The sequence below is a fragment of the Clarias gariepinus genome, chromosome 8, assembly GCF_024256425.1.
Source record: "Clarias gariepinus isolate MV-2021 ecotype Netherlands chromosome 8, CGAR_prim_01v2, whole genome shotgun sequence".
Taxonomy (NCBI): domain Eukaryota; kingdom Metazoa; phylum Chordata; class Actinopteri; order Siluriformes; family Clariidae; genus Clarias; species Clarias gariepinus.
In genome coordinates this window covers 8,426,194-8,448,953 of record NC_071107.1, presented here as the reverse complement: position 1 = coordinate 8,448,953, position 22,760 = coordinate 8,426,194, and the positions used below count along the sequence as shown (strand labels likewise).

At 38.6% G+C, this 22,760-nt stretch overlaps 2 protein-coding genes across 2 annotated transcripts; one reads left to right on the top strand and one right to left on the bottom strand.

Moving 5' to 3' along the window:
• Positions 1 to 1,253: 1,253 nt before the first annotated feature.
• Positions 1,254 to 9,668, top strand: LOC128529436 (L-threonine ammonia-lyase). Its single transcript, XM_053502931.1, has 11 exons — positions 1,254 to 1,415; positions 2,783 to 3,137; positions 3,495 to 3,611; positions 5,606 to 5,847; positions 6,080 to 6,245; positions 6,693 to 6,792; positions 6,936 to 7,011; positions 7,593 to 7,718; positions 8,106 to 8,273; positions 9,079 to 9,136; positions 9,362 to 9,668. The coding sequence occupies exons 1-11, from the start codon at positions 1,312 to 1,314 to the stop codon at positions 9,458 to 9,460; spliced, it is 1,611 nt and encodes a 536-aa protein (XP_053358906.1). The 5' UTR covers positions 1,254 to 1,311; the 3' UTR covers positions 9,461 to 9,668.
• A 2,967-nt stretch (positions 9,669 to 12,635) lies between these two features.
• On the bottom strand, positions 12,636 to 21,974 carry tmem254 (transmembrane protein 254). Its single transcript, XM_053502336.1, has 4 exons — positions 21,787 to 21,974; positions 17,290 to 17,393; positions 17,131 to 17,190; positions 12,636 to 14,251 (listed from the first exon to the last, which is right to left on the bottom strand). The coding sequence occupies exons 1-4, from the start codon at positions 21,871 to 21,873 to the stop codon at positions 14,128 to 14,130; spliced, it is 375 nt and encodes a 124-aa protein (XP_053358311.1). The 5' UTR covers positions 21,874 to 21,974; the 3' UTR covers positions 12,636 to 14,127.
• Between the last annotated feature and the right edge of the window lie 786 nt (positions 21,975 to 22,760).

Below are 22,760 nucleotides of genomic sequence, written 5' to 3'. Positions count from 1 at the left end.
CACTGGCATGTTACAGGAACTCAGCTGGGAGTTACAGTACTGCCACATCCCCTGTACAGTCCTGACCTCGCTCCAAGTGATTTCAACATGTCTGGGCCGTTCAAAGAGTTCCTGGGAGGCTAGGGTTTCAGGCGTGAAGCAGGCAGTCCTATCATGACTCTAGTACATTGAGAAAGCTTTTTACCTTGAAGGTATCCAAGCACTAGTGAAACAAGGGATTGGTGTATTAGTGTAGCACGGGATTATATAGAAAAATTAAAAGAGTTTATACTCTCATAAGTGTGAAATTAAAAGTCTCAGTTGGACTTGAACGTCCATTATATGTTTATTTTAACTTTTTAATTAGAAACTTACATATTACAGAGAATTTTTTTTATCATTTTAAACATTAATTATTGTTGGATTAAATGATGATGGATTTTTTAATTGACATTTGCATAGATAGAGGAATTTGCTTTTTAATAGTGGGTAAAATTTAAGAATTTCACAAACTGTTCTGGAAGAATCGCTCTGCAGAAGTATGCATATTAACTAGATTAAGACTTATCTGTGTAAATAAACATACGTTTTTGGAAATGGTTGCAATATAAAAGAATATTTGTAAGAATATGACATTGACAAAGTCTTATTGTGTGATTGTGGTATTTAATGTTTTTTTGTGTGTGTTTTTTTTTTAAGAATAATATAAAACAAGAAGCAGTTACTTGTATTATCTATGCAAAAAAAGAAAAAAAAACTAAAAAGGGTCTTTCTAACAATTTGGCAATTTTGTATTTTTTGCATGATATTTGGTCCAAAAATGTTGTTATTTTGTGTCAAACATGAAATGCCTGGTCTCCTGCCTTGTCTGAGCCTTGACACACACAATGATGCAGACAATATCTATCCACAGCTAGTAAAACTGTTACAGTTATAAATAAAAGGCATCATCTCTGTTACACAGTGTAATCCAATGCCCTCTCTTCATGACAATCTGGCCGTCCTCCCAAACTAAAGATCTGAGAACACCGTTTCTGAAGCATTAAGTCTCTGTTTATCCAGTTAGTGTGTCTGATCATCTCACGTCACAGCTCAGTTTAAACCGGGATCGAGACAGGAATAGAGCCCGAGGCTTGGCCGGAAGAGGCACAGAGCCCAGGAAGAGGCTGGCATTTGTCTGTAATCCCTTCTTAAATAGTCTTACAGAGCAAGTTAGGGCCATGCAGTACACCAGGGTGAGCAGAAGAGCACATTGTTACTGCTTCTGCAGGTTCTCCATACAGGACTAAAAAGTCCAGATAAGACCTGTACCTTATAACCTCAGGATTCAAAATGAACTTTGCTGCACAGTTTTTCTTCACAAGCTATGTGGGGGAAACCTCACCAGCACGGAGGGGGTTCAGTGACACTGAGGAGTACGACCCCTTCTGGCACAGGTGGGAAATTCTAAATCTCAAACACATAGAGTCTCTAAACCTCAAAGATTCAGATTCACAGACTCAGTAGTTCTGACCCAGCATTAGTTTCCTCCTGAGTTCCCTGTGATCATACTGACCGCTTAGCAACACCCATCCTGCAGTCATTCCCTTTTTTCTCTCCTGTATATAGTGTAGATGTATTAGGTAGAAGATCCATCTAAGGGTTACATCATCATGAGCAACTAGTATTCCAAAGCCGAAATCTCTTGCCAAGATCTTAGTCATCTCCTAGTACTTCTCTAACATTCCAAAAAACAAGACCCTCCTTATTAGTTTTACATTGTGGGATACAATTCCAGCACACTTTCATCCACTACTCTGCATCACTAGACTTTCATTGCTACATAATTTTTTATTTAGTTTTAAGTGGATTACCATCTATTGATTGCAAATATACTGTATAAATAAAAAAAAGACTCTACACCATACAGTATACTGTCGGTTTTGGTGATATCTAAGTAGAAGGCTAGATAAGATCATCACTCAGTAACCTAATTATTTTTCTACAGGAATGTGCCACGTTTATGTTTCATATGGCGTAAATCATGACATCTGCGTTGCACATGGCATGCACATGAATCTTGTACACAGACTACATCTTTAAGCCTGTGAGATTTGAAAGCTAGCTTGGGTTACATTAAGTGTATTATTATCAGATCAATATCTCTTATCAGCTCACACACTGCTATCTCTGGCATCATATCAAAAAAATGCAATGAGAATAAAAAAAAACACAATCAGTGCATCCCTAGGATAATCTCTTCCTTTCGTTGGTTTTATAAATGACTGTTACTTGGCAGCTCATTACTACTTAGTTAGTTTCAAAGGTCTTAACTAATACTGTACTTGTTTAATATATTATATTAATTTGGACATTGTTAAGATTTAAAAAGGTAAAAGAATTACAGTACTTAAAGTGTCCACTCCGCCACGATATTCTTACTGGCAGGCAGCTTGAGAGAGTGACACACACACACACACAAACGTACACACAGCATGCATGATAGTTTCTGAATGTTCCTTTTCGTTTATTTACAGCAGAGTCTTTAACTTTTAATTCAAACGCCTTGTGTCATGTACATCTGTTACATCAAAGAACAAAACGTCATTAATATGCTCTGGTTATGTCCTGAGAAACTCAAAGAGAGAGAAAGTTGCATGAATATCCTTCCAGACATGGGCTACATGAAGTATTGCCATATAAGGAATGAAGAAGCTCAGTGAGGGGGATAGAGATAGATGCATGGGGAAGTTCACACAATGTCAGAAAAACATAACATACATGGAAATATATGTTATAATCTTCCTATATCTTTCTTTTTCAGGGATGATCAGCGTTCAAGCAGCAACATAAAGACATGCTCATCTCGTGATGGCCAATGCCAAAAAGACAGCATCATCAGCAACGGCGTCCCTATCCGACGACCCACCCTCATCTGCCCCGAGCGTCTCCGAGACTTTGGCGCTGAGGAGTACTTGAATGGGGATGTGAGACACTTTAAGACCAAAGTGGCAGAAGTGCCAGAGATGCAACTGATGGCACCTCCTAAACCCTCCATCCAAATCAACAATGACATCAAGCCTGCACCCAAGCCTCCCGCTGAGTACCTCAGCTTTGAGGACATCAGTGCAGCAGTATTAAATATCCAACAGGCAGGAATTCAGAAGACCCCCTGCACAGTATGTCAGCCTCAGCATGTTACTTTGAAGCAGGAGCTCCGAACCGGCCACCCATTCTGTATAAATATTTTGACAAGATATTCTCTAGCCTGTAATAACAAAAGTCAGCCTGACATCTTCATCCAAACTATATTCTGGCAGTTTTTTGGTCCAAACAGTAAATGTAAACATAAATGGAGGCCAGTTTCCTGAAAAATATTTTTGGTTTTGAAACATTTTAAAGAGGTTGTGTCTTGCAGGTTTTAGAGCTGTACAATGTTTAGCTTGGAGTAATTTGGTGTCAGGAAGAATAAAAAGCATTAAGTAGTCTCGAACAGAAAAAAACAACTCTGAAACGTTTGTTTTTTTGCTTATTAGTACTCCAGACTATCAAAATTGTATGGGATGGAGATTTTTCTGAAGAAAGAGTACCTCCACTACACGGGTTCAGTAAAGGAGAGAGGAGTTCTGTATCTGCTCTCCTCCCTAAAACAGGTAACAATCTAATCACTTTTTAAAAAGATGAATCGTAGATGAATTGTGTCAGTTTAAGCGAATTAGGTAAGAAAAGCAAGTGGAGAACAAACAACCTTTAAAGAACAACTGAGGGACCCTGCTAAGATCCTGGGCTCAACTTACTGTCTCTATGGAGTTGGGCCTGTTTTTATTGTTTCCAAGTGCATGTCCTTTGGGTTCACCAGTTTTTCCCACCTGCTCAAATAGCATTCTGGTAAATAGATTTGTGATGCTTGAATTGCCCCAGGTGTGTATGGGTGTTAAATTAAAGCAAAGCTGCAACATTTAATATAATAATGCCACAAACATAATAGATTTCGCACAAATGTAACAGCATTTAATAATACACTTGCAGAAATTGATTAGATTGGTGGGAAATGTATTATGTTTGTTGGTTGATTACTTAAAAAGCTGTGTATTATATTTATATTTCTGGTTCATCACGTCATTAAATTCTCATTATTGCAAAGAAAAAAGAATGTAGTGAAGAAATGAACATTGGTCGTCAGCTATATATCCTCCACCTAAGGCGACACACTTCTCTAACCGATGAATGAGCTGGTGGAGACCATCGTTGAGGAAAAGTAACAACTCGGTAATCACCTCGTTGTCACCAAACACCTGCCACAAAGTGTTTTTTTCAAGTGATGTTTGTCCCATTCCGAGGTCATTCCTGCCTCACACCAGTCATAGACTCTGAATCCACTGCAACCTGCGGGTTTCCTCCCAAGACATACAGATTAGGCTAATTGGCTCTTCCAAATGGCTCAAAGTATGTGAACTTGTGTGCTCTGCAATGAATTGGCACCCTGTCCAGAGTGTACCCTACTTACACAAGTCCACTGGGGTAGGCTACAGTCCTCCCGTGACCCTGTACAGATAAAATTGTATAGCTAGCGTTACTAGCGGTACAAATATAGTGTTTTAGAAATTAATCAAAATGCATTTCAAATCACGTTTTGTGTGGCAGCATCAGTTACCGAGCATGCACTTTAATCAATCATTGCCCTTTGTAGTTTTTTACGTTTGATGTTGTGATGGGTTAGCCCTTTTTGCACGGGTGGCACCATGGACAAAGGGGTCATTTTATTTAGACAAAAATGAGTAAAGAGAAGGGTTAGAGGGAGGAAGTGGAAAAAAGGGAAGTTTTTTTTAACGAGGAGAAAGCCTGAGATCCATTAACATTAATTATCGCCAGCTGGCCCGACCTAGCGAGCAGGGAGCCTGCGTAGGGAGCCTACAGAGTGATCAAGGAGCGACAACAGGTTGAGGTGCACGCCCATTACAGGTGCACGCCGTGACACGCTTACAGAATAACTTGAAAGTAAAGTACTATAATTAGTAATCTGATTACTTTTTACAAGTAATAATCAGTATTGTAATCAAATTCCAATTCTAAAGTAGTAATGTAAGTGGTGTAATGGTTAGCACTGTCGCCTTGGACCTCCAGGGTTTGGGTTCGATTCCCGGCTGGGTTCGATTCCCATCTCTGTGGGCATGGAGTTTGCATGTTCTCCCTGTACTGGGTGGGTTTTCTCCGGGTACTCCGGTTTCCTCCCACATTCCAAAGACATGTAGGTAAGGTTAATTGGTGTTACCAAATTGCCTGTAGTGTGTGAATGGGTGTGTAAGTATGTGTGTGTGCCCTGCGATGGATTGGCACCCTGTCCAGGGTGTACCCTGCCTCATGCCCTAAGCCTCCTGGGATAGGCTCCAGGCCCCCACCTACCCTGAATACAGGATAAAGCGATATAGACGATGAGTGAGTAATTTGTAGCAGATTAATTTTTTTGATTAACTTTCCCAACACTGCTCATTTGTACAAAAAAATAGGATTCATTTTATTTTGGTTTAAGTTTAAACCAGACTAATATTATTCTCAGTGCTTTTTTTAAATAAAAAATAAATCAAGCAATATCAATCATTGAAAAAAAAAACTACAAAATGAATAAAAGTTTTGCCCATATTTGCAGGACGAGCAGAAGAAAGGTGTCATTGTGGCCACAGACTGTAACTTCTCCATGGCAGTCGCTTACCATGCAGTGGGGCTGAGAATCCCAGTCTTTGTCATAATGCCTGCTTATACTTCCACACCACGGCTGCGCATGTACCGGGACTATGGTGCCATGGTCATTTCCTATGGCAGCACGGCACAGGATTCACAAAACCATGCTCACCATCTGGCCAAGGAGAACGACTACCTCTACCTAGAGGAGTGAGTGCTACAGCATATTCCCCCTCATCAATCTGTTCCTCTGCACAATTAATAATGATCATTATGATAACAGCAGCTTCAATTAGTTGTATGAGAAATTCAAGAAATCAAGGCATTGCAAAGGGTGTAGTATTTACTCAGTGAGTAATTTGGCTTTGCTTTTTTTGGGTGTTCAGGCAAGCATAGGTTTATTCACATACCCAACCCATCTGTCTCCCTCTCCACCTTGCAGGGATGACCGTGTCGTGTACCTGGCAGGTTTGGGTACAGTAGGAATTGAGGTTCATGAGCAAGTGCCCAAACTGGATGCAGTCATTGTGCCAGCTGGGGGACAGAGTGGAGTGCTGGTTGGGACTGCTGTTGCTATTAAACACCTAAACCGTCGCATCTCAATCATAGTATGTATGAACCAGGTTCTAACTACTATACACATGTGGGCAGTTTTATCATTTCTGTCTTATAAGGCTAATTCATATGTGCTATCAAGGATTCTGAGATTACATATGGTTTATGGTCAAAAAGGTTAGCACTAAATGAACACCGTATGTAGGTGGCATTTCATTTATCGCTTGCTGAATGAAGAATGTCAGGGAAGGTGTGACAAATGTATGACTTTAATAGCACATATACTGTAGACGTTTAAAAATGTCAGCAGATAATGCATCTCGAAATGGTTATGTAATACATCTGGTAGAGTGTATGTTCAAATATGATATATGGATGATATATATATAATAATGGTTATACTTAACAATCAATGAAGAGGCATTAACCATATAGAAAGGAGCCGAAAGGAAAAGGCAGGGGCCATTATCACCGATAATCTTTTTTTCCTTTCCCGACAGGGGGTTGAGCCAGAGGAGTTTCCACTTCTGCTACAGTCTCTCAAAACAGATTCTCTTGTCAGTGATTTCTCCCGCACCACAAATAAAAAACTCTACCAAGGTAAATGTGTGTTTGCTTGCCTCTTAATAAAAAAAAAAAAAAACTAGCACAAAAATATTTTATTCCAACGTTTCCCTCTATTTATTATGGGCTGTTCCAGAATCAGACATGGCTTTTACTTTAGCTCTTGCTTTATATCACAGATCTAATGCAGCACTCACTGGGAGCACGCACTTTCCAGATGGCCAAGAAAACGGTGGATAAGATGATCTCTGTTCGGTACAATGTCTACTTTTTTAAAAGCACCACATTGTTTAAAAAGATATCAGTGAATGTTAATAACGGTACTCTGTAGGTTTTAAGAACACACTGCTTTAAACGTCCTGTGACTTTTGACTTTTATGGAGTTTTGTGGCAATCGCTAAATACAAATCAGCTGTACCGCGAATGCACTGGTACGTTACGACTGATTGGCATCAACCAGACGTGTTAACATGTGCATGTGTGTATATTTCGTTCAGTTTGACCGATCAAAACATTCACACATGGCTTGGATATAAAATTGCTTAATACGGCCAAACGTTCCCAGTTAGATGAAGCAATAATAGAAAACATTTTTTAACATTTCTACAGTATGTGCAACATCAAGAAATCTTGACAGCTGGAACATTCTAGAAACTTAAAGTTCCTAATCCCAGAACATTCATAAATACAAGCCAAAATCTCTTGATCTCTCACTCACTCATCGTTAAGTCTATCCCCAGGAGACATAGGTCACGAGGCGAGCTACACCCCAGACGGGGTGTCAGTCCATCGCAGGGCAAGCCTCTTAATCATAATTTATTATTCTTACCATACAGAGAGAAAGACAATTTGGTGGCGATGCTGAGGTTTCAGGAGTATGAGCACACCACCGTAGATACTGAGGGAGCCATGGGACTGGCAGCCATCTTGGCGGGTCAACTCCCAGAGCTGAGGGGTAAAAGGTGAGCTGAACTACTAATCAGTTCAAGGGCACTTAGCAAGAGTACTCCAGAATTTGGTCAACACTTTGGTGATAATGCTTTCATGACAATTAAGTTTTGCTATACACTACATAAGCGATATCATAGCAATAAAGTGAGTGTAGTTCTGAAGTGCCATTGAAATTCTATAAAGTGGGATTTTCTTTTTTTGTAGCCTGGAAAAAAACATTCATTTGAATTACAAGCCAATTTTAAAACAAGATTCCAACTGACCAGTTCCAAAAAATTACATAATCCATCATCCAGAACTATCTTGTTTCTAGTTAACTGTTAGTGTACCAAATAGAGAAATATTTATGACATTCATTTCTGTGTGTGTGTGTGTGTGTGTGTGTGTTACCCGTACAGAGTAGCATTGGTAGTTGCCAGTGCTAACATGGAGCTGGACATGGTGAGGGAGTGTGTAGACAGAGCTCTGGTACTGGATGACCGCGTAAGCCGCATCAGTGTTCAGCTGGGAGATGGGCCAGGAGACATGGCTAAACTGCTGAACATACTGGCTCGGGAAGACGTCAGGTCAGGAACGGAAAACAGGCTTTGTATTTAGTCTTCCTTTAATTGTATTTATGTAGGCATAAGATGCAATAAAATTACATTTGTACTGTATTAAATTATTTTCACAACAAATTAAGATTTGCAGCAGGACCGTTAACATGACAACCTTAAATGAATTATGGAGAAATTACAGTATCACCTTAATATTTCCTTTATATTTAGTGGTTAGCATTTTCGCCTTGAACGGTTCCCTTAGCAGATTAGGCTAATTAGCATTTCCAAACTGCCCATAGTATTTGTGTGTGTATGTGTGCCGTGCGATGGACGATCCTGGAGTGCAGTAAGTATTCTAGTTCATCCCAAAGGTGTTCAGTGTGGCTGAGGTCAGGCCTCATGTACAGGACACTTGAGTTCTTTCAATACATCCTTGGCAAAAGATGTCTTCGTGCACAGGGTCATTGTCACGCTGGAATAGGTTTGTATCCCCAAGTTTCAGTAAAGGGAAATTAGTAATGCTACTGTTCAGCATACGAGAACATCCTACTGTATACCACACATAGTATGATGGTCAGGTTTCTACAATGCTTGGGTCATTAGTGTAAATTAACCCTCTGGTGGATATCTCAAGTAGGATTATCGACCTCAGTTTAAATACAGATGAGTGTTCTTTGAATAAATTGCTTTAAATATGTTACAGCTTCGTCACTAGGACGATAAAAGAGAATCCAACACAAATGCTGCATTGAATATGAGCAGGCTTTTGATTAGTCCTCTTCCACACTGCCTAGGTATTTTTTCATCTGTCACTGCTCGTGTTTTTCACCAGGTTGTTGGATATTTGCCACCGGGGATACGGTGATCAGGTAGATCTCTTTAAAGTACAGGTAAGAAATCATTTCCTGTGGCAGCAGTCTATCCCTGCCTTAGTTTCCTGTCTGCATTGCATAACCGCGGCTTAAGGATGTCACTTGTATGTGTTTAAGCACTCAGTCACTCCACAGGACTAAATAGAACACTCACATCCTATTAACATAGTTTAGCTTATTCCTGGAAAGTTTTTTCTTTCTTTTTTTTTTTTTTTGGCAAGGCTGTGCTGTGTGTTTGAACAGGTGGAGTGTGTTGTGGAGCTGAGGGATAAGAGTCAGAACTGCCATCTACGCAGGACGCTGTCTGATCTCTACCCTACACTGCGCTGGCTGGACCAATGAATTTGTCATAATGATCGCTGATCATGCATACATGAACTCACACACATTACTGAAGGTTTTACGGAATAACAACACACCGTTATAGACAAAACACAAGCATAACCAAGACATAAAGATATATCTGAATGCACATACACACACATCAAATAAATATCACATACAGTACATCCATAGCCACTAATTAAGAGTTATTCTTAATGTGAACTTTATGCCGACATATGTTTAGTTATGTGTTATATATTGAAGTAGATTATTTAATTATAACACAAAGATCAAATGTTACATTTGCTAATTTTCCTAGACGTATATTATTAAAGACGTATATATATTACCTTTGAAAATGTCTGTAAAACCTGTCCTACTCAGCTGTGTTGTTTAACGATTATTAAAAACCCATGTATAGTTATATTACAATGCATTAAAGACACTCCTTAATCTACAGATTAGTAGTCATAGCACATTCATATATACATATATATATTAATTTATTTAGGCAATCCTGTGGCAGAACTAAAATGCAAAAAAATTAATCATGCAGATATAGATCAAGAGCTTTGGTCAACGTTTTTATCAAAGAAAATGTATGCTCTCTAATTCCGTTCATGGCATGGTTGCTGATACACCAGATGTTTGAATACTGCACCTTTATAATTACTGCAATTACTGTTCCTAATAAAGTGGACAGTGAGTGTGTTTGTGTGTGTGTATATATATATATATATATATATATATAATGATTAAAATGAGACAGAGAAAGAGAGAGAATATATATTGTTGTCTCCTAGCCGACTGTGCATTTCATCCTTATTAATAAGGCTTATGACTATAACTCACTCCATGATGACCTTTTAATACTGTGTGATATGCAGAGTGAATGACACACCGCCAACCTGCATCAGCTGTCATTAGTTCTTCCATCCATCATTCAAACTGTTAAACACAGTTTGGCTCCACTCCTGGTGTGTGAACATTAGCTCTCAGCCACATCACACAAATAAATGGTCCATGTTAAGATCTGCTGCAGAGGGAGATGCGTGGAAAGATGGATAAGGGAAAGAAAGTGGTGCAGAGCAGACAGCACACTCTTAAATAAAGCCTGGAGTGAGTGCTTGGAGAGATGGGTGATTAGTGCAGTCTAATCGTTTAAGTCCATTAACTAAGGTCATTCTGTCCCTTAGTCCCACAACTAAGTGCAGGATATGAGATGAGACAAAACAGAGGATAGACTGGTTACCATAGTCCTGTAGTCTTTATCATCATATGCAATGCAAATGTGCTGAGTTAAGCTGTGTTGGTGCACAAAAACATTGATGCATTTGTGCGATTCTCTTAAAGGTCATTAGCATATGGCAATAAACCCAACAAATGCTTTTTAAATTCATTACAGTGAAACCTTGGATTGCGAGTAACGCGGTTTGCGCGTGTTCTGCAAGACGAGCAAAGATTTTTTTAAATTTTGACTTGGAAAATGAACGTTTTGGTTTATGAGAATCATGTATCACACATGCGATTCTTGTTTTGACGGCGAGCGTCACTTTCTCTTGCGCTGCGGAATTGTGGGTAATCGTCTTCTCTGCTGGGTCTTAGTGCGCGTCTCTTAATGGTATAATCAACATCCGTGCACGCGTGTAATGTTTATTATAACACTGCGTGCACGCGTGTGCATATAACATATTTTATTTTGTGTCTGTATGTGTGTGTGTACAGCGTGCATTAAAAGCAAAAGCAAGTCTCTTTAGAGAGGTTAAAAATCCATTTTCTCTCTCTTTAACAGTCTGCTCTTTGTATCTGTGTGCGCGCAGGTCATTGGACACCATGCCCCCCACACACACAAACACAGACACAGCCCCCTCCTACTTTCGTCTTCACGGACACACACACACACACTCTTTCTCTCTGCTCTACACAGAAACACTGCTCTGTCGCGATTCTTTTAAAGGTAAAGTGCAGGTTAATTTATTTTATTTTTACTTTACAGCAGTGATTCCATTAGTGTGTCGTTTCATCAAGTGTCATTAGAGAGATTTTTTTGTTTATTTTTCTGATAGGTCAGTGTGTGTGCGTGTGTGAGAGTGGAGGAAGAGTAACTATGTAAGACGAGAAGCTGGAGAGAAAACGGCTTCTTACTTTAGCTTTACACACACACAGCGTCTGTGCGCACAAACGAAAACACTTACTTTTTAAAAAAAAATTAAAGGTAAAGTGCAGGTTAATTTGTTTTATTTGTACTTTATATTGTGTGTTAATTACTTTTATGCATTTATTTTTTGGGGCTGTGGAACGAATAATTTGAGTTTCCATTATTTCTTATGGGAAAACTCTAGTTGATATACGAGTATTTTGAAATACAAGCCGGCCTTCGGAACGAGTTATGCTCGTGATCCAAGGTTCCACTGTATTGTTAAAGCAAGTTGATGTAGCAAGGTTGGGGTAAGCTTATAATTAGTTCTGAAAAAAATGAGAAAAGTTAAGTAAGTAGGGCTTTTAGGTAACAGCAAATGCCAAACCTCTAAGTGTTTCAGAAATTATTCTGCCTTCTACATTTTATAATTTTTTTTTACGAATAGATAAATATATTTTACTAAGTGCTAAGTTACAAAACAAATAATTGAACTAGTGTGCAGGTCTGGCGAAATCAAATAAGATGTTGTTGTGGCTGAATTTTAGCCAAAACTGAATTGGGGTGGGAAAGCAGTTTAACAAACGCACTGGTAAAAACATCTCTTCAAGAATCTATGGCTGTGTTCAGACTACTACGTCAAATCCAAATTGGGATCAGTTTGGAATCAGATTCCTTAACTGTAGTCTGAACAGTAAAACTAAAAACAAGCATGTAAACAAATATGTCTTAGTCGGATTGCTTAAGCCACTCAAATGAGATTTCACACTGTCCATTATGTCACTCGTAACATGATGACACAGCAGTTTAATTCTACACTATATCGTGGTTTAACATTGAAAAATCTCCATTCTTATCCATAAGTCGATATATATATATATGTATATATATATATACACATATACACATACATATATACACACACACACACACACACACACACACTGTACAGTATATACATGGGACAGTGTACTTTCAGTTTATGGCAAAGCCAAAATGCCAAGACTACTTGTTAAATTAGTGCTTTATTAATTTTTTTTTTTTATAAATCTCACCACCACATAATTTGCATGATAATTAGCACAGTTAATATATTAAAAAACAATCTGTGTACAACTTGCAGCAAATTAAAATAAAAAATAACTCATTCATCCTTTCATTTTTCATATAAACCTACTAAATAATTAGAACCGTTTTTCAGTTTAAGGAATGCTGTGTATCACACATCAGTGAAACCTATAACGATGTCTCGCCCCAGTCACTGTGCTGTGATTAATAGCGGATGTCAGACTCGTGCCCTGCTGCGATATAGAGCTGGACTACGTGACTCAGGTTCTGCAGGAAATCTAATGTAAAAAATGCACCGGATAGTTTGCATAGGAGTCTTTTGCTTGGTTTAGTGTCCACCAAACAAGCATCTGGGTTGCAGAAGGATTCACTCCCAGTGTGACACAAATTCAGTTTGTATGAGTAATCGAGGGCATTTTGGAAAGCAGTCTGGTTCAGACCAGCTTCAGCCGGTTAAATATCGGACTTCTTGTGAGAAGCTGACCTAAATTGCATGGTGAGCACGAGGAGGTCTTAGCAAAAGGTAGCCTGAAGAACATACTTTATGAAAATTGGGTTTTAATACTAATTATCACAGATCTAAATATAGCGGCACGATGGCTTGCCGATTAGCACTGTCACGGAGTGTGTATGGAGTTTGCTTGATGGGTTTTCTCCAGGTACTCCGGTTTCCTCCCACAGTCCGAAGACATGCAGGTTACGCTAATTGGTGTTTCCCAAATTGCCTGTAGTGTTTAAATGCATGTGTGAATTTTGACCAGAGGTCCGATCACGGTCAGAAAATAGGAATAAATACAATTGTCACACAGTCCCTAGTTGGACTATAAAAGTTCCTAGAAAAAAGAAGGAATGAATAATATTAAATGGTTTTACAGTGAGGAGTTGATCAAGGGTAAAAATCAGATCAAATCAGATCAATCACATCAAACTCATTCATGTCAATATGGCTGACTGTTATTGTCTTCAACTTGTCTAAGAACATGAAAAACATTTCTAAATTGCAAAGCAATTGTGCTCAATACAATTTGAAAACAACATCCTACAAATCTTTTCCAATTTTATCCCAAAGTTTGACATACCAATTTTCCATTCAGGTGGCCCGTTCTCTAATCTGTGACAGCTCCAATAATCTGTGTGGGTGAAGGCATAGTTTATAGCCTGTGAATCATGTCTCTGTGAAATTGCTAACTGCCAAACTAAAATGATGAAACTCCCACCCGATGAGATTTTAAACTCTGTAAGAAAAACAGGTCCTAAAATCAAATTGTAAAAGTTTTAACCAGATGATTTGCATTAGCGACACGCACAGTAACGTGTACCGATCAAGAAATGATTAAACGCTAAATACTGGGTATGAATGAAAGGCACATATTAGGTCTCTAACTTTGAAGAGCATCTACGGTAAAGTCATTCTGATTGCATGCTCTTGATGATCTTGATTCATCCAATCGAAAGTAGAGGTGTGCACATCTACAGCTGCTCAGTGCCGTTTGGAACGGCCGCCTGGTTTGTATTTGAGGAGCAATCCCAGAGATGCAAAGCCAAACAATAACGTCTGAACAAACCACAGGAGGCGAGTTGATTGACTGTCGATGCTTTTATCGCTGCAAAAAATGAGAGACACACAAACAACAATTACAGAGTTACAGTGATGTACATGTGCTGTGACAACAGAAAATAATGTGGCACTCTGCTGCCCCCATGTGTTAGGCAAGGGTAAATCAGTTTTTTCTCCATTTTACAGCATTAGAAGATTTTTTCCTAGCATACACATTTACACATGCACATTATAACATTTTAGTAATATCTTTACTTATATAATTTTTATTATATTTGTATTTATATAATTTGTAGTAATACTGTCCACTTTAACTGGAACACTGACCAATCATGAGGCAGCCAGCAACACAATACATAAAATTATACAGATACAGGAAAGAGCTTTAGTTAATGTTTACTGTATATGAAACATCAGGATGGGAAAGATGTGATCTCTGTGGCATGGCTGCTGGTGCCACAGTGGCTGGTTTGAGCGTTTTAGAAATCTGCTAATCTCCTGGGATTTTCGTGCACAAGAGTCACACAGAATAAAAAAGCATCCAGTAAGCTGTGGTCCTGCAGGCACAAATGCCTTTTTGATTAGAGAAGAGAATGGGTAAACCTTGTTTTGAACTAGGCTATTATAACTCAAGATTTTTTTATTTTATGTTTGCTGTCTAAGTTTTTATGCAACCTTGTTTATTCATTCATTCATTTTCTATACCACTTATCTTGTACAGAGTCACAGGGGGCATGGAGCCTATCCCAGGAGACCTTTGGGCATGAGGCGGACAGGGTGCCACTCCATCGCAGGACACAAACACACAAAAAAACAATTACACACGCACCTGCTCACACACCCGCTTACACACCAAATAACCTAATTTGCATGTCTTTTGACTGTGGGAGGAAACTGCAGTAATCAGAGAAAATCCACCAAGCACAGAGAGAACAAACTTCATGCACACAAACCCGAGGTAGCAATCGGAACCTTCAACTTGACCCTGGAGGTGCGAGGCCACAGGGCTTGCCTTGGCCAACTTCCAGTTCTGAAATATTAAGTCAGCATGGAAGAGTCAAACCATGCAGTTCCTTAAATGTCCACTGGGGGGCTGACTCAAAAAGAGAGACAAGCTACATCGACCGCATGCTAAAATGCCCAAGTTTACGATGGAAATTAACATCTTTACAGCCTGGCACAAAAAGCGATTTTGGTCTCCATAGCTAGATTTTCCAATCTTGACTTGTACAAAAGTGAATTTTTATGTAAGTATATAAAATGATACTTAATTGAGAGACAGCTGCAATGCAGGTGCCAAACTGCTAGTTGTATGCTATGCATCATTTTAGCTAAAAAGCTCAATTTAATCAGTGTAGTTTAGCTTACTTGCAAATGTAGGGCTTATTATGGGACACTGCGTAGATGGAGTTCAATCAGACACAATGTAATTTTAACATACAGTACTGTGCAAAAGTCTTAGGCACCATATAATACATGTATGCTGTACCAATTTTGACAAAACAAAAGTCTGTTTGTTTTTAAGTTACCATTGCCTCCTGTGTACTCAAACCAGTCGGCCATTCTCCACTGATTTCTTTAACAGATAAGATGCTTCTGTCTGTACAGGGCGGGTGAAAATGAACTAAGCTATATTTAATGGCTATAGTACTTGTACTGTATTATCACTGGGGCACCACCCTATTTTGCTCGTACTGTGTGTGTGTGTGTGTGTGTGATTCAATTCAATTTTATTTGTATAGCGCTTTTAACAATTTAGATTGTCGCAAAGTAGCTTTACACAATCAAAAGAATTATTGAATTTTGTATGAAATGTGAATGTGTATGAGTCTAAATGATCAGATTGTCCTTGATGAGCAAGCCGATGACGACGGCGACAGTGGCAAGGAAAAACTCCCTGAGATGGTAATAGGAAAAAAACCTTGAGAGGAACCAGACTCAACAGGGAGCCCATTCTCATTTGGGTGAAACGGATAGCAGGGATTGATCTGCATCATTCTGTGTGAGACTTAGAGTCCAGATCTTTCTCCATTTTTTTTCCCTTTGGGGCTAAACAAAGGAGGAGGTGTACAGGATAAAGACTCGCACACTGGATGACTTGAAGGCATGGATTCGGGAGGTTCTCAGCAATATCCCGAACAAATTTCGTCTGCTGATGTTGAAACTTATTCTCAAAATTTTGCATTTATTTTCCTATGTAATTAAGTACATGTACACTTTGTTTCAATAAATTTGAATTAGAAAAATTTACTTCATTACTAATTTTTTAATTCTAGTTACTTTTCACCCAGGATTAGACACTTTTTGTTTGTCACATCACACTGTTTAAACTTAATAGACTATTGTGGTGTACAAATCCCAGATTCATTTAAAACCATTTAAACCAGCCAGTCTGAGACTGTAGCACGATTACTGGTTACAAGGTCACAAAGATTACATTTTCCCCATTCACATTTCATATACTCTCAACCTGTATCTAAATGAATTTATGCATTATGCTCCTCACATGTTATTGGCTGATTGGACAACTGCATCAGTGAGCAGGTGTCCAGGTCTGGCAAGTGGCTGGTGGGTGTAAATACATCAATAGTGATTGCGGGAATGTTAGCTCAGGTAACAGGCACTGAAACACTATTCATGTTAATACAAACCTTTCATAACTCTTTCATTTCAAAATGACTTAAAAGTAAAGTAAGGGAAGTTTTCTGTTCCATCATCATCTTAATATTTTGTTTTGTTTCTTCAAGTTTAGAGTAAAAATTTATCAGTGCATGCATATCTATCTTTATATCCACTGAATCAAAATAATATCTGAACATTATGATTACAACCGTAACAATTAACAGAAGTATAAGCGTAGTAAAAAAATTTGGGACAAGTGCTTATTTACACTCATTATTGTTAATTATTAATGCAGCTGCTTACCTGCATACTTTCAGCGCCACCAGAGCTTCAAACAGATGCACTGCCCAAGCAAGCCACCATCTAAAACACCCAACCATGCACACACAAATTATAGTTTTCAGAGGGTCTGATATGTGTAAAAAAAAAAAAAAACTGCATGTGTAGAGGAGCGAGACTCACCCCTTGTACATGAAACCGTGATATTCTTTGACCAGGTATTTTGTGAGTGCACCGAGTGGACCCAAAGTGTCATAAGGGAGTTGCTGTGGCCAAAACACGGCCCACTGAAAAACACAAATTGTTATATTGTGTGTTTAAAGAAAAGAACCTCGTAGAACAATCTGACAGATGTTTTGTCTTGTTCACAGAGATGAAGGATATCAATGGCTCCCAGGTCTTAAATGTCCACATCGGTGCATTTGTTGCCTACAAATATCCAATTACAGTGGTACCTCTGGGTGGCACAGTGGCTTAGTGGTTAGCACTGTCGCCTTGCACCTCCAGGATCCGCGCCTCCTGTGTACAGAGAGTTTGCATGTTCTCTACATGCTTGGTGGGTTTCCTTCCACAGTCCAAAAACATGCAGATTAGGCTAATTGGTGTTTCTTAATTCCCTGTAGTGTGTGAATGTGTGTAATGGATTGATTTGCAACTCAACACTCTGCCTTGTGCCCTTAGTCAATGGATGTTATTCATCTATAAGTATGTGAGTGGTACCTGGGCATACAAATTTAATCAGTTCCGGAGGCGAGTTCTTAAAACGAAAAAATTCTTCTTCCAATATTTTTCAATTTTCAATATTATAATCACATTTTTGCAAATAAAAACGATCGAAACATTCAGAAAAGACATGTTAATTACCGAAAATATAAAAAAAACAGACATTACACCTCACCTAACCTTAATTTATGATTCCTTTTTGCATCAGCTGATTTTTTAATTGACAATTCATTTCTTAATTCCCATGGAAGTGGCTCCGTTTTTTTCTTGCGACAGTCCTTGCTAACATAACTTGCTAAACTCGCTTTGCTCAGCTTTCCACACCAGTTTGGAGCAGCTCAGGGCTTAGCCAGGGTTCAGTTCGTTCGCTCATATACTAAAAATGCTTTGTATGCTGAGACAAATTTCTTGCAATATTTCAGTTCTCAAGGCAAAAAAATGTGTGAGGCTGGGCATTCCTATGACGAGGTACCACTGTATTTAGAACCTTTATTTAAACCAAACACAATAGCAGAACCTGAGAAGAGCACAGAGAATGGTGCGAAACCACACGATCGGGGATAAATTGTTATCAAAGCAGACTGTAAAAATGATTCACAAAGCCTAGAAGTGACAGCCATGGCAGGTGACTATATAGACCGAAACACCCCCTAGATCCACAAAAAGTGGATTAGGCTATTATTTTTCTGAAATGGCTTTAAAGCAGAAACTAAATCACACTGCCTGGAAAAAGAAATAAATCAGCATCTGGATTTAAATAAGCAAATACTTAAGAACCTCTGACTAGATAATTACTGCGGTGATGAATGTGTTTCAGCTGGCAGTAATTCCTTTAACCCTAACTGCTGCAATGAGTAGTTTCTCATTACTTAAACAGCCATGGTAAAGGCGTATCTCATGGTTGTGGAAAAGATGTTTGCATGTTTCAGACGGGTATAATAATTACCCTGCATCGAGCAAAGCAAACAACTAAGGAGATTGCTGAAATCACTGGAATTAAGTTAAAATACATTAAAATGTAGAAGAATAGTGCTGAACTGTCAACTTTGTGAAAGAGAAGTGGTAATAATTTAAACACTTTGCATTGAAAAAAAAATCGAAATGATGCATGTTTAATAGTGAAAGTAAGAGCATTGTCGCATGTATTTCATGGTTATGTGGCAATAAAATGAAGTCAGCTGATGACCTGCATGTACTAAATGACCAAGTTATTACGTTAATACAAAACAATACAAAAACTTTTTTTTGTGTTCAATCACCACATTAAATGCGATTCTGAATTAAAATAAACATTGCAACACTGCACACGGCTGTTAAAACAATTGTCAAAGTAAAGAAATGCTGCAATTATAGCGAAAGGTGTTAAAAAATATTAAATGTGAGTGTTTTTAGCTACGCTGTGCAACCAATGTACAAATGACGCATATATATATACACAGCAGAAATAGTTCAGTGTTGACTGAGATGGTTACAGCTTTTCTGTTTACCATGTTTGGTATTCAGAGGAAGCACGGCAAGTAGCCAGTGGAGCGTTACAGACTTATGAAAATAGAACTCATGAATTCAGCTGGCTATCTGCCCTTAAGTGTGCGTGTGTAATACTTTGTCCCACTTCATCCTTATTATTGCATTGATGAAATCTCATGATATAAAGCATTGCTAAACCTTTGAAGTAATATTGTAATAGACAGCCGTTAGTGCTGGTTCATATTCAAGTTACAATTTACTGTGCTGTCTTGTCATACTTAATAGTCAACTATTGCTATTGTAAAGCTATAAAAATTATAAACTACTGGTTTAATATCAACATAAAAGGATTACAAGACAAACTGGCTGTACATAATTCGTGTTGAATTTTTTTCACTACACAAGCCTGAGCTGCCAGTGATCGAGACCCCCTCTGCCCTCTGGACCTGTCTGACTTGTCCACTTCTGGCCCCATGTGGTCTACTGGGATGCGTGTGTGGTGACTGAGGACGGTTCCACTTCATGCACTTCATCCACTTCCACCTGATGCAGAAAGCTGTTCTTCAAGGACTTATGATGTCAGTCTCTCAATAGTTCAGGATTGGACTTTCCTACAGTCTACCTGAGCCTCCAATAACAAACTTAAAGACATTATCTGTTACAGTATTTTGAACTTCCAACCGCCTAACACAGTATGACTGCAAAACAATTCCTGCTATCTGTTATCACCCAAATGGAGGACTGGTTCCCTGTTGACTCTGGTTCCTCTCAAGATTTCTTTTGTTTGCCATCTCAGGAGTTTTTCCTTGCCATCGCCACCCTCAGCTTGCTTATCAGGCACTATCTGATCATTTTGATTCATACACATCCTATAATTTTTTTATGATTCTGTAAAGCTGCTTTGTGACAATCACCATTGTTAAAAGCGATACAAACAAATTAAATGTTCTATACCGAGGTACACCATGGACAGGATAGTGTTCTATTGCAGGAATCCCATCATGCACGGGGAGAACATGCAAAGTCCACGCGCACAGCCCTGAGGTGGGAATCGAACCTTCATGCCTGAGTTGACATGAGGACGAAACCTTAAAAGGAACCAGACTTGAAGCTGAAATTTAAACTGCTGTTTTGTTTAAAGTTTCAGCTTGAAGTCTGGTTCCCCACAAGGTTGTGGGATTGTTACTTCTTTCACTGCTTATTGTAACTTGCCTATCTGGATTTAGCGGCTCATTTTTTCACTTACTTGCTTGTTTGTTTGTTTTTACACACAGAAAATAGGCACCGTTTACTTAATGAACATTTGGGTGATGAAATATTTATGTATATTTGGGTCAAATTCATATAATACCCCTATCTCCTGTACGCGGTTTCGAGCGGTGGCCGTAAGTACGGTTCATCATGATTCACCGCGAATGTTGGCGCTGTAAGTACGTTTCCATCTTTCCGTTTGGCGGTCCTCGCGGAAGCTTGCAGGCCTTGCAGAACTTCGCGGAACTTTGGCGGGCAATTGATAGATTAGATTGGGGTAAAATATATATTACCACCATCAGTTTAAAAACAAATATACATTAAAACTAATTAAATTAATTTACAATTAACTAAATATTTTAAGCAATATTTAAGCAGTCAGCTATCAAATCAATTATATATTTAGGGGGTACAATAAAACATATGCCGAATAATTTTTTTAATTTTTAAATGTTGGGGTCTGTTTCGGCAGCTAAATATTGCAAGCCCTATTCCTACACACACACACACACACACACACACACACCTATTCATCCACCAGTCTGCCTATTATTTGACTAAAGCTGCCATTCAGGAGGTTTACTTTCAGCCAAAGTAACCTTATATACCTTACACACATGAATAATGTACGACCATGAGCCTGCACCAGAGTGGACTTTGTCCCTTTAAGCAAATAATATCCTTTACACAATCACAATGTACTGGTTATCTGAAATGTGATAAACTCTGGTCACCTTTACCCTAGAATACCACCACACGAGCTTAAATAATCCATCCTTGGAGCTGCCATGTTACAAACTCTACTACTAATACTGTACTACAAAATATAAATCACACATTATGGGGAATCTGGAAACGCAGATTAGCCCAAATTATCATGCCTTTGGATTGTGGGAGGAAACCGGAGTACCCAGAGGAAACCCACCGAGCACATGGGAGAATATGGAAACTCCATGTACACCAGCCAGAGGCTATAATCAAACCCTGGACATGTGAGGAGACAGCGCTAACCATTACACCACCATGAAATAAATACAGTACAATAAATTTAATACGAAATACAATTTAATATTATGTACAATTTAAAATATAAATAAATAAATAAATACCACATTGATACTACTTTAACTGCACCTGCTAGTCCTTTAAACAATCCCTTAAGTCAATGCCCTGTGCCTGGGTGTATAAAGTAGCTCCAAGACTTTTATTTTGAATTCCCTGGTAATAAAAACAACTTACTGTGTAGTAACCCATGGACACAGTTATAGCTGCAATCCAGAAGAGACTGGGTCTCCGGAAATATGAGCTGCCGTCACTTTTAGCCATTTGTTCAAGTTGAAGTTCAAACCCAGTTGAAAGCGGGAGACACTCTCCGATCGTTAAACTGACAGTTACTGCGGTGTAGCGCGGTCTCTTAAACAGCCACCGGAAACGATAGATTCAAAATAAAAGTCTCGAACGTGCTACAAGTATGATGTACTGTAAGAGTTTCCGAAATGTTACCTGATTTATAAGCATGGATTTGAGTTTAAATAACATTTACATAATCTGGATAAAATATAGATAATTTTTTTTTGGAATGACCCAACTGTATGTTATGCAAGAAAACCGAGAAGAATGTTTGAAATTGTGGTATGAAAATTTAAGGTGTGTTTGTCGATTCATTATAACCCGTATTACCATTAATAAACATGCACATTCACAGTCCACCTTAAAAGTTGCCAGGAGGCTTTTGAATTATTAAATAATTTTTTATATAAGCAGGAATATAAAAACATTAAAATTATATATTTAAAAATATTTAATATTTAAAATAATATTAATAATACTACAGCTAATAATAATAAACATTAAAATATTTTAAATAAACCATTTTAATGCACTTTCAATGTTAATGCATGGTGGCTTAGTGGTTAACACTGTCATGCTGCATCTCCAGAGTTTGGGTTCGATTCCCACCATGTGTCAGTGTGCATGGTGGGTTTCCTCCCACAGTCCAAAGACATGCAGATTAGGCCAATTAGCATTCCCAAATTGTTCTTAGTGTGAGTGTGTGCCCTGCAATGGATTAGCACCCCATCCAGGGTGTACAGTACACACGTCATGTCCTAAGTCTCCTGGTCCTAAGTCCTAAGGGCCAGTGATGGGTCTCTCGTCAACTTGTACACAGGATAAAGTGATATAGACAATGAGTAAGTGAGTGAATATGTTTG

Bases quoted from the DNA above. Each gene is read 5' to 3' on its own strand.
- LOC128529436 (XM_053502931.1), top strand. From the start codon at position 1,312: ATGAACTTTGCTGCACAGTTTTTCTTCACAAGCTATGTGGGGGAAACC. The intron at 1,416-2,782 runs GTGGGAAATTCT...TTTCTTTTTCAG, and splicing joins TACGACCCCTTCTGGCACAG to GGATGATCAGCGTTCAAGCA. The intron at 3,138-3,494 runs GTATGTCAGCCT...TTTGCTTATTAG, and splicing joins TTCAGAAGACCCCCTGCACA to TACTCCAGACTATCAAAATT.
- tmem254 (XM_053502336.1), bottom strand. From the start codon at position 21,873: ATGGCTAAAAGTGACGGCAGCTCATATTTCCGGAGACCCAGTCTCTTC. The intron at 17,394-21,786 runs GTAAGTTGTTTT...TGTGTTTTTCAG, and splicing joins TGTCCATGGGTTACTACACA to TGGGCCGTGTTTTGGCCACA. The intron at 14,252-17,130 runs GTAAGCAGCTGC...CATTTTTTGCAG, and splicing joins GTGGCGCTGAAAGTATGCAG to CGATAAAAGCATCGACAGTC.